The sequence below is a fragment of the Myotis lucifugus genome, unplaced genomic scaffold (assembly GCF_000147115.1).
Source record: "Myotis lucifugus unplaced genomic scaffold, Myoluc2.0 scaffold_3, whole genome shotgun sequence".
NCBI lineage: Eukaryota > Metazoa > Chordata > Mammalia > Chiroptera > Vespertilionidae > Myotis > Myotis lucifugus.
Genome location: NW_005871051.1, coordinates 24400343 through 24415760, shown reverse-complemented (window position 1 = coordinate 24415760; position 15418 = coordinate 24400343). Strand labels below are relative to the sequence as shown.

General features: G+C 40.0%; 1 protein-coding gene across 1 annotated transcript in view; it reads right to left on the bottom strand.

The window, feature by feature from the left end:
* Positions 1 to 15407, bottom strand: part of AGFG1 (ArfGAP with FG repeats 1) — a 66027-nt gene extending 50620 nt beyond the window's left edge. Inside the window, exons 1-2 of the mRNA XM_014463393.2 lie at positions 15389 to 15407; positions 4960 to 5053 (exon numbers count right to left, since the gene is read on the bottom strand). Coding sequence (XP_014318879.1) covers positions 4960 to 5013 — 54 coding nt within the window. The 5' untranslated portion in view covers positions 5014 to 5053; positions 15389 to 15407. The remainder of the gene's footprint in view (positions 1 to 4959; positions 5054 to 15388) is intronic.
* Between the last annotated feature and the right edge of the window lie 11 nt (positions 15408 to 15418).

Genomic DNA, 15418 nt, shown 5'->3' with positions numbered 1-15418 from the left:
GTATACTTTTTTGTATGCATGTTGTCTTTAAGATTTAAAGGTTTAAATATGATAAACTGACGATAAAGCACATGCAGTTGAAGTCTGTATTTTTATGAAGTTGTACCAACCATCCTGCACTTCATAATATTAGTCCTCACATTTTACACATACCTTAAGTTTTTAAGAACACAGATATTGCTAATATGGTAAAGAATCAAATATACCTACCTGAATATTTTGGTTCTAAGATGTCCTTAGGGACACAAGAAGGTATGCCTATATTCCTTAACAAGCATTTAAAAGGTCAGTATGTTTTCTAACAGTAAGAACTATTGCAAATTTCCCTTTTCTTTGTGCAGTGTTTGCTCTGCCTTCAATATCTTTTCCTGCCAGCTTAAGTCCTAGTTTCTCTCAAAAACCAGCAAACGTGTCATGGTCTTTGTGAGAGTTTCCCAACACTCTCCTTGTCACCATATAACTTCTGAAATTCTTACTCATCTTAATTATCTAACACCATATTGTAATATGTTACATATCTGTCTCCCTCAATTCAACTGTAGTGTTATGTCAGCTAAGCCGATGCACACAGATCTGTAACTGCATCCACAGTATTGAGCTCAGTGACTGTCATGGTGAGGATTCCAAGTGGCCTATCAATCTGACTGACTCTTTAGAATTTAAGAGTCATGAACCCGTTCCAGTCATCTCTCATATTTATATTTTGTTTCTACCTTTTGACATAATGGGCTATCTAAAATCAAGCAGCGCCTTTCATATTTTCTAAATTCATTTTGATATTACAGTCTTAAAAAATGTTCCCTCAGAAATCCTTGACATATGTGAGACATGAATAAATCTTGAGGACTTTTTGCTAAAGTGAAATAAGCCAGTCACAGAAGGACAAATACTGTATGGTTCCACTTATATGAGATCTAAAATAGTCAAACTCATAGAAGCAGAAAGTACAGCAGTGTGCCAGGGGCTGGGAAGGAGAATGGGGAAGTGCTGTTCAATGGGTAAAAAGTTCAGTCTGTAAGACGAGTAAGTGCTAGAGATCTGCTATAGCACTGTGTCTATAGTCAATAACACTGTATTATACACTTTAAAAATGTTTAAGAGATATCTCACGTTAAGTGTCATTACCACAATTTGTTTTTTGAGAAATCTTAATATTTTGGCACCAATTTCCACCTAAACTTATCAACTAACAAGTTTGGATATTTTTACTTATTTCCCCAATGAGCTGTTTGTTACCTTTCCAGTTCTGTTACAGTCATTAGACTTTTAATCTAAAAAAACAATAATAGCCCTGACCGGTTTGGCTCAGTGGATAGAGCGTCAGCCTGCGGACTCAAGGGTCCCAGGTTCGATTCCCGTCAAGGGCATGTACCTTGGTTGCGGGCACATCCCCAGTAGGGGGTGTGCAGGAGGCAGCTGATCGATGTTTCTCTCTCATCGATGTTTCTAGCTCTCTATCCCTCTCCCTTCCTCTCTGTAAAAAATCAATAAAATATATTAAAAAACACACACACACACAAAAAAAACAATAATACACTTTTATTTCTGATTTCATTCTGATGTCCAAAATTTTGCATACTAGGTCAACATTTTAAGAAAGTAATTTAAAATTTTCAGTACTAGGCTAATTCTAAAATTTATACAAATAGTCCAAATTGTATTTTAATCTGTAAATATATTATTCTATACTGAAATGTCATTACAAACTTTCTGCACTTCCTTCTAGCTTTAGATTTTCCTATAATGTACCACAATCAGTCTGGAACTTGATTATAAAATCTGGAAACTGCAAAGTGCTCACTTCTAGAAATCCATGTACTTAAAAATATTTCATTAAGTCTTGAATTTACACTTCTTCACTATTTTAGAACCAAAAACACATGTGCATCACAAGTAGGCAAGCAAGTTTAAGGTATTATTATCAAGTATTTGGAAGAAAGACACGTAGAGTGAAAAATGCTTGCATATATCTTCTGAAGGTGAGAGAAGATTGAAACTAACAAAATCTTAACACTTAACTTCTCTTGTATCAAAAAAATACAACCAGAACAGTACAACGAAACTACTCTTTCCTTTATTGGAAGTGATGAATTGCCTATCTACTTATATAAAAACCCTGGGTGTAATATCACGTCCCGAAGCTCAACCAACCGGAAGGAAGTCAGTCCTGCAGGGGTTGTCTTGGAAATGGCTGCGCCCTCCCCCAGCTGTCTCCCGGAGGGCGAGGTTTCAGGCAGGAACCCACCCTTGGAGCGGAGCGTGGAAATACTGAGTCCTGGGTTGCCTTGCCAAGGGCTGCACCCTCCCGAGCTGTTTCCCGCGAGGCCTGAGGGAAGAACTTACCCTCGGAGCACCAGGAGCACCCAGCAGCAGTCAGTCCTGGGTTGCTGAGGCGGAGGCCACAGCGTGGTAGAACTCTGGGTCTGGCCCAAAAGGGGGCGTGGCCGGCCTTCAAACCAGACCCTGACAGTAGGGAGGAGGCAGCCCCATTTCTCACAGAATCTGCTGCTGGATAGCTTGCTGTCAGTGGCCTGCCAGCCAGGAACCCCAATTCACCTGCACCCCAGACCCTGACAGGAGGGAGGAGGGAGCCCCATTCCTCACGGAATCGACAGGTGGCCAGCCTGTTGTCAGGGGCCTGCCAGCTAGGAATCCTATTCACCTGCATATCTGTATAAAGTTTTAATGCATTATATTAGAGGTCGTGGTGGTACTGTTTTACCCACAGCGTCTACAGGAATTGCTGCAAATTTACTTCTCGGTGGAAGCACCTTTCATTCCCAATATAAATTACTGATTCCATTAAATGAAACTTCAATTTCCAAACTCGATATAAAGAGTGAAGTTGCTTAAACTATTAAAAAGGCCCAACTTCTCATTATTGATGAATGCACCATAGCACCCAGTCATGCTATAAATGCCATAGACAGATTACTAAGAGAAATTATGAGTCTGAATGTTGTATTTGGTGGGAAAGTTCTCCTTCTTGGAGGGGATTTTCGACAATGTCTCAGTATTGTACCACATGCTATGGGATCGGCCATAGTACAAACAAGTGTAAAGTACTGCAATGTTTGGGGATGTTTCAGAAAGTTGTCTCTTACAACAAATATGAGATCAGAGGATTCTGCTTATAGTGGATGGTTAGTAAAACTTGGAGATGGCAAACTTGATAGCAGTTTTCATTTAGGAATGGATATTATTGAAATCCCCTGTGAAATGATTTGTAATGGATCTATTATTAAAGCTACCTTTGGAAATACTATATCTATAGATAATATTAAAAATATATCTAAACGTGCAATTCTTTGTCCAAAAAATGAGCATGTTCAAAAATTAAATGAAGAAATTTTGGATATACTCGATGGAGATTTTCATACATATTTGAGTGATGATTCCATTGATTCCACAGATGATGCTGAAAAGGAAAATTTTCCCATCGAATTTCTTAATAGTATTACTCCTTCCGGAATGCCGTGTCACAAATTAAAATTGAAAGTGGGTGCAATCATCATGCTACTGAGAAATCTCAATAGTAAATGGGGTCTTTGTAATGGTACCAGATTTATTATCAAAAGATTACGACCTAACATTATCGAAGCTGAAGTATTAACAGGATCTGCAGAAGGAGAGGTTGTTCTGATTCCAAGAATTAATTTATCCCCATCTGACACTGGCCTCTCATTTAAATTGATTCGATGATGGTTTCCGGTGATGCCAGCATTTGTGATGACTATTAATAAATCACAAGGACAAACTCTAGACAGGGTAGGCATATTCCTACCTGAAACCGTTTTCGCACATGTTCAGTTATATGTTGCTTTCTCTCGAGTTTAAAGAGCATGTGACGTTAGTTAAAGTTCTAAATACTTCATCACAAGGGAAATTAGTCAAGCACTCTGAAAGTGTTTTCACTCTTAATGTGGTGTACAGGGAGATATTAGAATAATTTTAATCACTTTATCAGTCATTGTTTGCATCACTGTTGTTTTTGTATCATATTTTTGTTGTTTTCATATCATGTTTTTGTCGTTTTTATATCATGCCTCTGTTGTTGTTATACCTTTTGTTACTTTTATTTATTAATAAATTTATATATTATTTTCATATACATTTTACTAATTTCCTTTCATCTCTCACACTTCTATTATAGAGGAAGGGCAAATAGCAATATTAAAATATCTCCGCTAATTAATTCCCTTTTAATGTGCACAAATTTCGTACACTGGGCTACTAGTAAAAGTATAATGGCTATTAATTAATTAGGTGACTGGCTCATCCTTACTCGAGGTCATAAAATATGCCCACTTTCTTTATGATTTTTTTGTAATAGTTTTTAAAAAATATTACATCACCATCTTTTACTAATGCAAAATATGGAACTAAAAACAAAAAAGCAAACAAACAGAAAGGAATTACTGGAAGCCCAATAAAACAGAGTGGAAGGACAACACTCCTCTCCAAATATTTACACTATTGGGTTTCCCATGACACTATGCTGTGCCCTCAGAACTACCAGCCTCCTACCTTCTGAGCACCAGTTCAATATAACATTAAAAATCACATAAAATGTAGTATATAGGAAGGAGGGGAGCTCAAGTGAAAGCTGATCACACAACAGCCTAACAAAAGTTTACGATAACACCATAAAGTTCTTTTTTTTAAAAATCTTTTAAAGCAAAGACTAACAGTTACTCCAATACTAGACATCTTCTAAAATGCCTTTTATAGTCATCACTGATGAATTTTAAATATATGTATTTCACCTCAGGTTAAAGCAAAGTACTTAGATAGCAAACATTAATTCTAAATAAATTAAATGACTATATACTAAAATACCTAAATATAAAATACAAAAATAACTTTTTTTAAGACAGTGAAATTCACCATTCTAAACAACTTATTAAATCTTATTAAAATGGCTGCCAACAAAAAAGTTGAAATTGTAAAAACACTTACTTCATTTCCATGTTTTTGTAGGAATTCAATTTCCTGTTGTGTGAATGTTGTCATGGAGATAGATTTCACCCTGTGTGGTGGATTTAACCCTCGCCTAAGAGAGAAAATATTTTACAAATTTACTATTATATACTATAATTTTAAAATTCTACATCAATGCAAAACATTTTTAGCTAGTACATTTAAACTTGGAACAATGCTTTTATTTCATAAACTAAAGGTATCTAAAATTATTTTGAACTATTAATCCCCACAACAGATACGTCAAGGTAAGTTTGGCTAGACCCACACTAAATAATATACTTGGAGATAAATTCAGTGACTACCTAGTTAGAAATACATAGTACCTATAACACATGACCTTCTAGGAAACACAAACAATGCTTTAGTGTGTTTTGATGAAGGGAGAAGACAATATATGTGAGAGAGCCCTATGGTAAAGAATTCAAAAAGTAATTGATTATTTAATATTTTCATTTTTAAGAAAATATGATAATGTGTTATGTATGGAGCTACACAAATATTCTAATCAAATAGCTATACCTTTAAGTTTGAGGCTAATTTAGAAAATTAAACTAACCTAAGGAAGCAAAGTTATTAACAATATGAATAAAGTTCTCTCTCTTCATCAATTCAAGTGAGGTTTGATAATAAGGGACATTATTAATCACCTCATGAGGCAGTAAGTGTTCAAGAGAAAACAGTAGGGCCCTGGAGAAGGGAACTGAAAAATAGGTAGATACATGATTAAATGATTTTTAAGGTCTTTTACAACCTTGATGTCTTTTCTGTACAGACGGCCTTAAGACGCTATCTCTTGAGTTTCTTGATGTTTTATCATGCACATAAAAAAATGAACAGAAATGTGCTCAGAGAGAGTAAGAACTATTTACATTTTGTCCAAATATCACAAAGTGGCTACTCCACCCAGAAGAATAAGGGTCAAATAATCTCTGCAAAGTAACAAAGTAATTTATACAAAGTTTCATAAAATTACTTTGGCAGTCATGTCCTCTGGTAAAGGGGTCATTTGGAATCCAGGTTGTAGAGCAGATTATCAATACTCTTACAGAATAGTCATCTTGCAATCATCCTTGCTAACTGAAATTTAACAATGCTGTAAAATTACAAACCAAAGTCTTTCAATAATATTCTGGAAACATTTTTGAGTAATTAAAAATGGTATGTAATGTTATTTTAAATCAAAACAATAAGAGAATTCATAAGTAACAGAGCCCCTCAACCTTCATATCCTGTCCTTCTTTCTCTCCCTCTAACTTTCAGAGATAGATGGCACACTCTATTGCACTTTATCTGCTTCACATTTCAAAGTAGAGAATTCTGTGTTGAGTTAGGTTTGGTTTAAATTTTAAATTAACAAATTATTTTCCTTCTAGCTCTTGGTAAGTCATACAACAGAAATGGAGATTGCATAGCAGAAGAAACTGAACACAGTAATTTCCACCTACAAGATATCATTAATGAACAAAATCTTTAATTGATCAAAAATGAATTTTTATTTATCTAATTATTTTTAAGGTGTATTCCTGGAAGTTAGTGCCACTTCCCTTTTTCTCTAACCTTGTCTAGCTGTCATGTGAATTCAGTGTTTGCAAACATTTTACTGTAATGACATTAGTCATAACTATTCAATAAGTGTTGAGCAAGTATACCACATCATTTTTACAGTGCCAATATAGAGGTACCACCCATTCTGGATCCTAAAAAACATATTTTAAGTCTCCAGGTTAGTGTATGTGTATATATATATAATTTAAATAATGACTCATTTAATAATAGCAGTATTGATATTTTGAAAGATGTTTGCCAGTTAATTGGTTTTAAGATGTTCCAAACTCATCTATTGGTGTAGTTCAATATGTTTTTGCAGTATAATTAAGTCATATGCAGATCCCAGGAATTGGGAGTTTTAACAACCACCACCCAGGTATCAATGCAACCAGATGGTGTGACTCATTCCATATGCTGCTCTTAACTATGCCTCAAACAATCTTGCTAATACCCATTTGTTCATCTCAAATAACAATGTGTGCTGGATGAATAAGTAAGAAAGCTTATTTAGTTAGTGTTATTAAATTGTTTTTCCCCTGCTGGGGGAGAAGCTGGTAAAATATTGCCAATAGGCTATGGAAATTTAAGGGTTTGCTATTGTTGGCATAAAGTAATAAAGTTAATTTGACATTTAAATCTATTCCAATACTAGTTATTTAATATCATCCAGAACCCAACTTTAAAACACTGAAAATAGACACACACACACACACACACACGCACACACACACACGCACACACACACACACACACACCCCATGGTGTAAAACACAGTTGTTATTTTGTTTTTCTGAAAATCACAATTATTAAACTGTAACTTCCTTTTTACATTTAGGGCAAGCATCTAGAAAATTATACTCAAGTAACAACTTAATTAAGACATTCCAGTAAAAAGTAGACAAAACTCAAGAATGTCTTTACCTTCTCTCTAAACCCCTCTGAAATAACAGCAAAGGCATTAAATGCATTAACCCAGAAAGAGACAGAGGGAAAGAGAACAAGGGAGGAGCCCCAAAGCACACTATTGCTCTTGAAAAACAAAATTTGTAAGATAAAATGTGAGTATACCAGCAGTAACTGACTTTACAGAGTAAAAATAAAAACTGAAGCTCCTGCAGGGTTGGGAGAAGCCAGCTAGAGTTGATTCCCACCACAGAACCCTTAAAAGATTACCAAATAAATCAGACAAAGGTTGGGGGATTGGAGGGTCAAAAATAGAAAGAGGAAACAGACAAGAGTCCAACATCACTGTCTATGGTAATAAGAAATGGAAGAAGGCAATAGATGTCTATTTTTGTCCACTATAAGCCTTTCTATTTTTAAATTATATGCATGTATTCTTTTGATGAAAATCAAAATTGAATTAAAAATTAAATTAAAAAAGAATGAAAAATAAACAGTTCTTGTCAATATTAAACCTGATATATACTTACAGGGTGTTTTCTTTAACTGATAAAAAAAAGGCATTCTTAGAAAACTTGAGTGATTTTTTTACATTTCCCAAAAATATCACGTTTCTTTACTATATACTAACTAGCACTTTTGTAGAAATACATATTTACTGAACACAACTGTTCTAAGTTAGTGTTCCAAGTTAGAGCCACCAAGATTTATTAAGAGATAAAGATTTGAAGAGAGAATGAGGAAGAATTTTCATATCTTCTCATATTATTAGTTGTACTGATTTTCCTACTTCCCCCATCATAGGGCCTGCAAAATTTAGCAACTGAAAATGTATCAAATAGTTTTCCCACTTACAGTAAATTTAAATTGTAATACATTGTCAAAATATCTCCCTGAATGTAACCACGTTATAGCACTAAAAAAAAGTGAAAAGGAGACCAGCAGGAGTGGCTCAACTGGTTGAGCATCATCCCATGAACTGAGAGGTCACTGGGTTCGATTACTGGTCAGGGCACATGTCTGGGTTGCAGCTAGATCCCCAGTAGAGGATGTGCAAGATGCAGCCAATACATGTTTCTCTCTCACATTGATGTTTCTCTCTCCCTCTCTCTATAATCAATAAAAACTTTTTTTAAGTGAACAGGAATTTAAGGATATAAGTCACTGCCCACTGTGACCTCATGAGGAAATAAATACTATATATAAGCAGAACTCCTAAAGGATATTTGATTGTAATCTACTGCTAATCTATCCTATCTAATAATAGACAAACATGGTAATTAACCATACTTCCGCTACGCTTCCCATTAACTAATCAGGGTGATATGCAAATTAACTGCCAACCAACATGGCGGCGGGCAGCCACACAGCTGAAGCAAACATGAGGCTTGGTTGCCCCGGCGATGGAGGAAGCCAAGGTTCCCCGCCTACCGTGGCTGGGCTCTGAGCTGCACTCTAAGCAACTATGTTGCAATTATAGAAGCTAAACAAACCCCAGATACCTGCTTTCAGCTGGCCAGCCTCGGAGCTGGAGCCGCAACAAAGTTTCAATTACAGAAGGTAAATAAATCCCAGAATAAAAAAAAAAAGGAGAGACTGGGAGCTTCAGTTGCAGGCTTGGCCCACCTGAAAACAGCCCTCAGCCCCTCATCCGGGCTGGCCAGGCACCCAGTGGGGACCCCCACCCTGAAGGGGGTGCGGGCAGCCTGAAAACAGCCATCAGCCCCTCATCCAGGCTGACCAGGCACCCCAGTGGGGACCCCCACCCTAAAGGGGGTGCGGGCAGCCTGAAAACAGTCATCAGCCCCTCACCCAGGCTGGCCAGGCACCCAAGCGGGACCCCCACCCTGATCTGGGACACCATTCAGGGCAAACCAGCCGGCCCCCACCCGTGCACCAGGCCTCTATCCTATATAGTAAAAAGGTAATATGCAAACTGACCCTAACAGCAGAAAGATTGGGAATGACTGGTCACTATGACACACACTGACCACCAGGGGGCAGATGCTCAATGCAGGAACTGCCCTCTGGTGGTCAGGGCACTCTCACATGGGAGGAGCTCTGCTCAGCCACAAGCCAGGCTGATGGCGGCCAGTACAGCGGTGGTGGTGGGAGCCTCTCCTGCCTCCTCAGCAGCGCTAAGGATGTCGGACTGCAGTTTAGGCCTGCTCCCCGCTGGCAAGTGGACATCCCCCGAGGGCTGCCGGGCTGCCAGAGGGATGTCTGATTGCCATCTTAGGCCCAATCCCCTGGGGAGCAGGCCTCAGCCAGCAGATGGTCATCCCCCGAGGGGTCCCAGACTGCGACAGGGCACAGGTGGGACTGAGGGACGCCCCCCCCCAAGTGCACAAATTTTTGTGCACCGGGCCTCTAGTCTATAACAATAAAAGGGTAATATGCTAATTAGACCAGACATCTTCCGACATCATTCTGGATGTCCTTCCTGACAAAGCCGGGGCCAGAGGGAAGCCAGCCCGGGTCCGGGTGCCTGTGGGCAGCAGGAGGAAGGAAGCAGCCCGGGTCCCGGGTGCCTGCGGGCAGCCAGAGGAGGGAAGCAGCCCGGGTTCCTGGTGCCAGAAGGAAGCCAGTGCTGGCGGGAAGCCGGTGCCAGTAGCCGGGGGAAAGAAGACCTACTCTTGCACAAATTTTCATGCATCAGGTCTCTAGTAACTATATAAAAATAAATAAAATGCCTCTTTTCATCTGTTCAACTTTAATTTTAAAAAGTTAATATTCTTGCAAGATTCACTGTAAGTCAAAATGCACACAAAATTAACAGAGTTTAAGTTACTATACAGCTACATTTATCCACTGGTAAAATTCCAAGATTAAATGTACTGTGCACATAAAATAGCTGATATTAAGAGAAACAAAGTATATATTTCTCAAATGTTATTTTTTATTTTATCTAAACACTTTCTGAAAAATAATGAATAACTTTGTTGTTGTTAATCCTCACTCGAGGATATTTTTCTCTTTAACAGACAGTGGGAGAGAGGGAGGGAGGGAGAAACATCTGATGTGAGAGAGACACATCAATTGGTTGCCTTCTGCATGCTCCTGATGAGGGATAGGGAGTGAACCCACAGCCCAGGTAGTGCCCTTGACTGGGAATAGAACTCGAGACCCTCCAGTTCACAGGCTGACACTCTAACCATTTAGCAACACCTGCCAGGGCTATAAATCATTTTTTAAAGATAGAACAATTCTTATATTATTCACTGGTTATAATAATGCTTGTCTACACAAAACAAACAATTTGGTCTAAAATTAAGTATTTAACATTTTATTATCGGTTGTAATAGAAGTATTTCTGTTGATAGAACCTGACAGTGACAAATCAATCTGCTACATCACCCCATTCTGCCTCAATAAAGAAAAGTTTAGCTACATCTAAATCTGAAGTCTATTTTCAAGTTTCACAATCTGAAATGAATTATGTATTCTGAATGAAAATCATACACAAATACAAGACAGCCCTCTGAAAATAAAGAAAATATTAGCTGAGTCTAGTAATATTAGCATTTAATTTACTTAAACAAAGATATTAAATTAATGATAAAAGATGTGACTATATTAAAGTTTAGAATTCTGATAGTATACACCATTTAGTGTGTATGGGCATTTTCTAGGCACATCAAGGTTTCTGAATGGCAGCTAGCATGCCTTCTTTAAAATACAGGGGTGGGCAAAAGCAGTTTTAGACTTGTGAGTACATGAACCACAGTTTATTCTTGTATTATTATTTACTAACTAGAGGCCCGGTGCACAAAAATTTGTGCACTGGGGGGGGGGGGGTCCCTCAGCCCAGCCTGTGCCCTCTCGCAGTCTGGGACCCCTCGGGGGATGACCACCTGCTGGCTTAGGCCCGCTACCCAGGGGACTGGGCCTAAGATGGCAATCAGACATCCCTCTGGCAGCCCGGCAGCCCTCGGGGGATGTCCACTTGCCAGCGGGGAGCAGGCCTAAACTGCAGTCCGACATCCTTAGCGCTGCTGAGGAGGCAGGAGAGGCTCCCACCACCACCGCTGTACTGGCAGCCATCAGCCTGGCTTGTGGCTGAGCAGAGCTCCTCCCATGTGAGAGTGCCCTGACCACCAGAGGGCAGTTCCTGCATTGAACATCTGCCCCCTGGTGGTCAGTGTGTGTCATAGTGACCAGTCATTCCCAGTCTTTCTACTGTTAGGGTCAGTTTGCATATTACCCTTTTACTATATAGGATAGAGGCCTGGTGCACGGGTGGGGGCCGGCTGGTTTGCCCTGAATGGTGTCCCGGATCAGGGTGGGGGTCCCGCTTCGGTGCCTCACCAGCCTGGATGAGGGGATGATGGCTGTTTTCAGCTGGTCACACCCCCTTCAGGGTGGGGGTCCCCACTGGGGTGCCTGACGAGTCTCGGTGAGGGGCTGAGGGCCGTTTTCAGGCTGGCGGGTGACTGAAGCTCCCAACCTCTCCTTTTTTTCTTTTTCTTTTTTATTCTGGGATTTATTTACCTTCTATGGCTGTCACTGGAACTGAGAGCCGGCTTTAGCTCTGAGGCTCGGCTCCAGCTCTGAGACCTCAGCTGCTGAAAGCAGGTATCTGGGTTTGTTTGGCTTCTATAATTGAAACACTGTTGCAGCTCCAGCTCCGAGGCTGGCTGGCTGAAAGCAGGTTTCTGGGGTTTGTTTAGCTTCTATAATTGCAACATTGTTTCTTAGAGTGCAGCTCAGAGGCCGCCAACGGCAGGCGGGGAACCTTGGCTTCCTCCATCGCTGGGGCAACCAAGCCTCCTGTTCGCTTCAGCTGCCTGGCTGCCGGCCGCCATCTTGGTTGGCAGTTAATTTGCATATCGCCCTGATTAGCCAATGGGAAGTGTGTCGGAGGTATGGTTAATTACCATGTTTGTCTATTATTGGATAGGATAATTGTATTACTAGAGGCCCAGTGTACGAAATTCATGCACTTGGCGGGGGGCGGGGGGGGGGGTCCCTCAGTCCAGTCTGTGCCCTCTCGCAGTCCGGGAGCCCTCGGGTGATGTCTGACTGCTGTGGAGGCTCCTGCCACCACCCCTGAGTTCGCCAGTTGTGAGCCCAGCTTCTGGCTGAGCGGTGCTCCCCCTAAGGGAGCACACTGACCACCAGGGGGCAGCTCCTGCTTGAGCATCTGCCCTGTGGTTGTCAGTGCCCTCATAGCAACCAGTCATTCTGCTGTTGTCAATCTGCATATTAGCCTTTTATTTTATAGGATTTCCCATACAAACAACTGTATCTGTCTTTTGCCCACCCCTGTTTTATATCTACTACATAAGCCCTGCCCTCACATTTAGTATATGTTCAATGAATAGCAACCTTCTATCATCTTCTTATCACAAATGAAGAAACTGAGGCTGAGGGGATGGCTCCAGGACAATCTGCACACATTATGGCCTGGCTATTACTTGCCCTAAGTCATAAAGCTTGCGGAGGTGTCAAAAATCTGACTTCCAAATTCACATTCTTTCAATTATGCCATGTCATCTAAATAATATTTATTTATTATTAAACTCAATAGTTATGTTACCGTTAAATTATTTTCCTGCATTATTGATTTTGAAAGAAAAAAAATCCTCAGGAGCTTACAGTCCCTTCAGTATTTCTGCAGTAGACATTTGATCCAGCATCCATTCCCAAGAATACCAGATTTCTGACTTGGGAATTCTATTTGGGGATCCTCGTGGTTCCAATGAAGTCAGCATAGAACAGGTGTCCAATAAAGGCACTGGTTCAAGCTAACCAGGAGTGAACTGCAGAATGTATGGACAAGCTGGAAGGACAGTATGCAGCTTTGGGAGCTGGAGGCAGCCATCTTTGGACGAGGGAAATCTAGGCAACCTCATTAAGCCATTGGATAAAGTCTTACTTAAAACCAAACAATAATCCCCTTTATATTTTTTAACCAATTTGAGTCAGGTTTTGAGTTATAGCTAAAAAATCAAAACTGAGAGATTTTTATAAAGTTATTCTCATTTTGATGTCTTTCATATATTGTTCCCTACCTGAGAAATGTCCTCTCCACCTTGTTAACAATGCCTCTCATTTACTGAGCATCTATCATGAACCAGACATTATATGAAATGTTACAGACACATTATCTCAAATATTGAAACCTAATCTACATCCAAAATCTACAGGGTAAACCATGTCATAGATGAGGAAACTCAAGTTCAAAGAGACTGAGTGGCATTCTCCATACCACATAGCTAGTAGTGGAGCCAGGATTCAAAACCAGGTTTATCTAGCTCATAAATACCTGTTCTTTCAACTCTATGAACCTACCTGCCAAATGGATCTTGGGTTTAAAGGTCTTTGCTCAGGCATCAAGTCCTCCATGAAATTTTCTCCATCATTTACATATTTCATGGGTAGCTCATTCAAAGAAAGGAAATGTTATAATGTATTGTAACTAAATGTATATACTTAGAATGCAAACCCCTTAAGGATAGGAGGATCCACCTAACACCAATGCCTCCCACAGTGTCTGACACAGGCCAAGTGACCAATAAATATGTGTGGAATCACCACTAAACAGAGATATGAAGCACTATCTATTATACATTAAACCCCACTAAAATAAGCAATTGTCATCACACTGAGGTATACTTTTACACAGAATGTTTCTGAAACGTGGAATCTAGGAAATTTGTATTTCTTGATATTATGCATTTGCTGCAATAAATTAAATGCTCCCCACTATACTTATAAAGGGCTACAAAGAAATGTCAAAATCCAGAACAGTAAATATATATATTTTTCAAACCAAATACTTAAAATATATCAAAGGACCTTGTGTTATAAGTAAAAGACATACTTATTATGCACATAATAAATGTCAAATACACTTAAAAAGAACTGGACTATTGACTTCATTTTTAGAACCAAAGTTGCCCAACATAAGTCACTTAACTATTTGTAAATGACAATCATGAACCAGACAATCTCAGATACCACCCCAGCTCTACCAAGCTGGGGTAATTCAGTAATATCACTACTTGTCAAATTCTCAGTGCTTCCCTGACTGCCAATCTAAAAGTAACCTCAGAGGAGGTCTCTCCTATCATACTATTTTAGTGCATACTTACCCCTGACATTTTTCTCATCTAATTACCATTTCCCCCACTAGAATGTAAGCACCAAAAGAACAAGAACTTCGCTGTATTTGTAAGAACACCCCACACCTTCACTCAGAACCTATGAGGCACCAGTAAATGCCGAAGAAATAACAGTCTTAGAAGACTAATAATGCCTCTTTGTGCCCAACTTAAAAATAAAAGTAAATCGTACACTACTGGACATGTCCTGCATTTTCCAAATATGTTTTCTCATATGCCATGTACTTTGTCTCAGTATTAATATGACAAAGGGTGTGTGTGTGTGTGTGTGTGTGTGTGTGTGTGTGTGTTTAAGTTGGAGAGAGGGGAGTAACCAAATTATTTGAAAGAACAGTACAAACGAAAGAACGAGGTGTTTTGGAACAATAAAGCTCTTAATATTTAGTAAGCACTACTTCGTCAATTGACTTGCTTAGAATCTATACATACTGTAACTACTGCATAAAAGCAACCTGTCAGTTCCCAAATCATCTGCAAACTTTCCAAAAGGAATTTCACAGCAACAAAAACCTTACCAAAATAAAGCTTACTGAAGCAAAGATGAACAAGCACCACCCGCCCCAGGAAGTCAAGCCGGTGGTCTCCGGGTCTCTGCGCCTCCCCGCTCCCCGGCACAGCCCGACACCCGGGTCCGGGCAGGGAACCCCCCGGGTCCGGGCAGGGAACCCGTGCGGACGCCGCCACCACGTCCGGATGACACAGCTCCCGGCGATGCCTTCTTCCCCCCCAACTCTCCCCAAACTCCTCGGGGCGCTCCTGGGACCCTGCCGTCTGCTCCCCCTCCCTCGCCCGAAATGCAGCCTCCCGAACTCTCCCCCGGGACTCACGCCCGTGCCCTCGGGGCATCTCCATCTTGT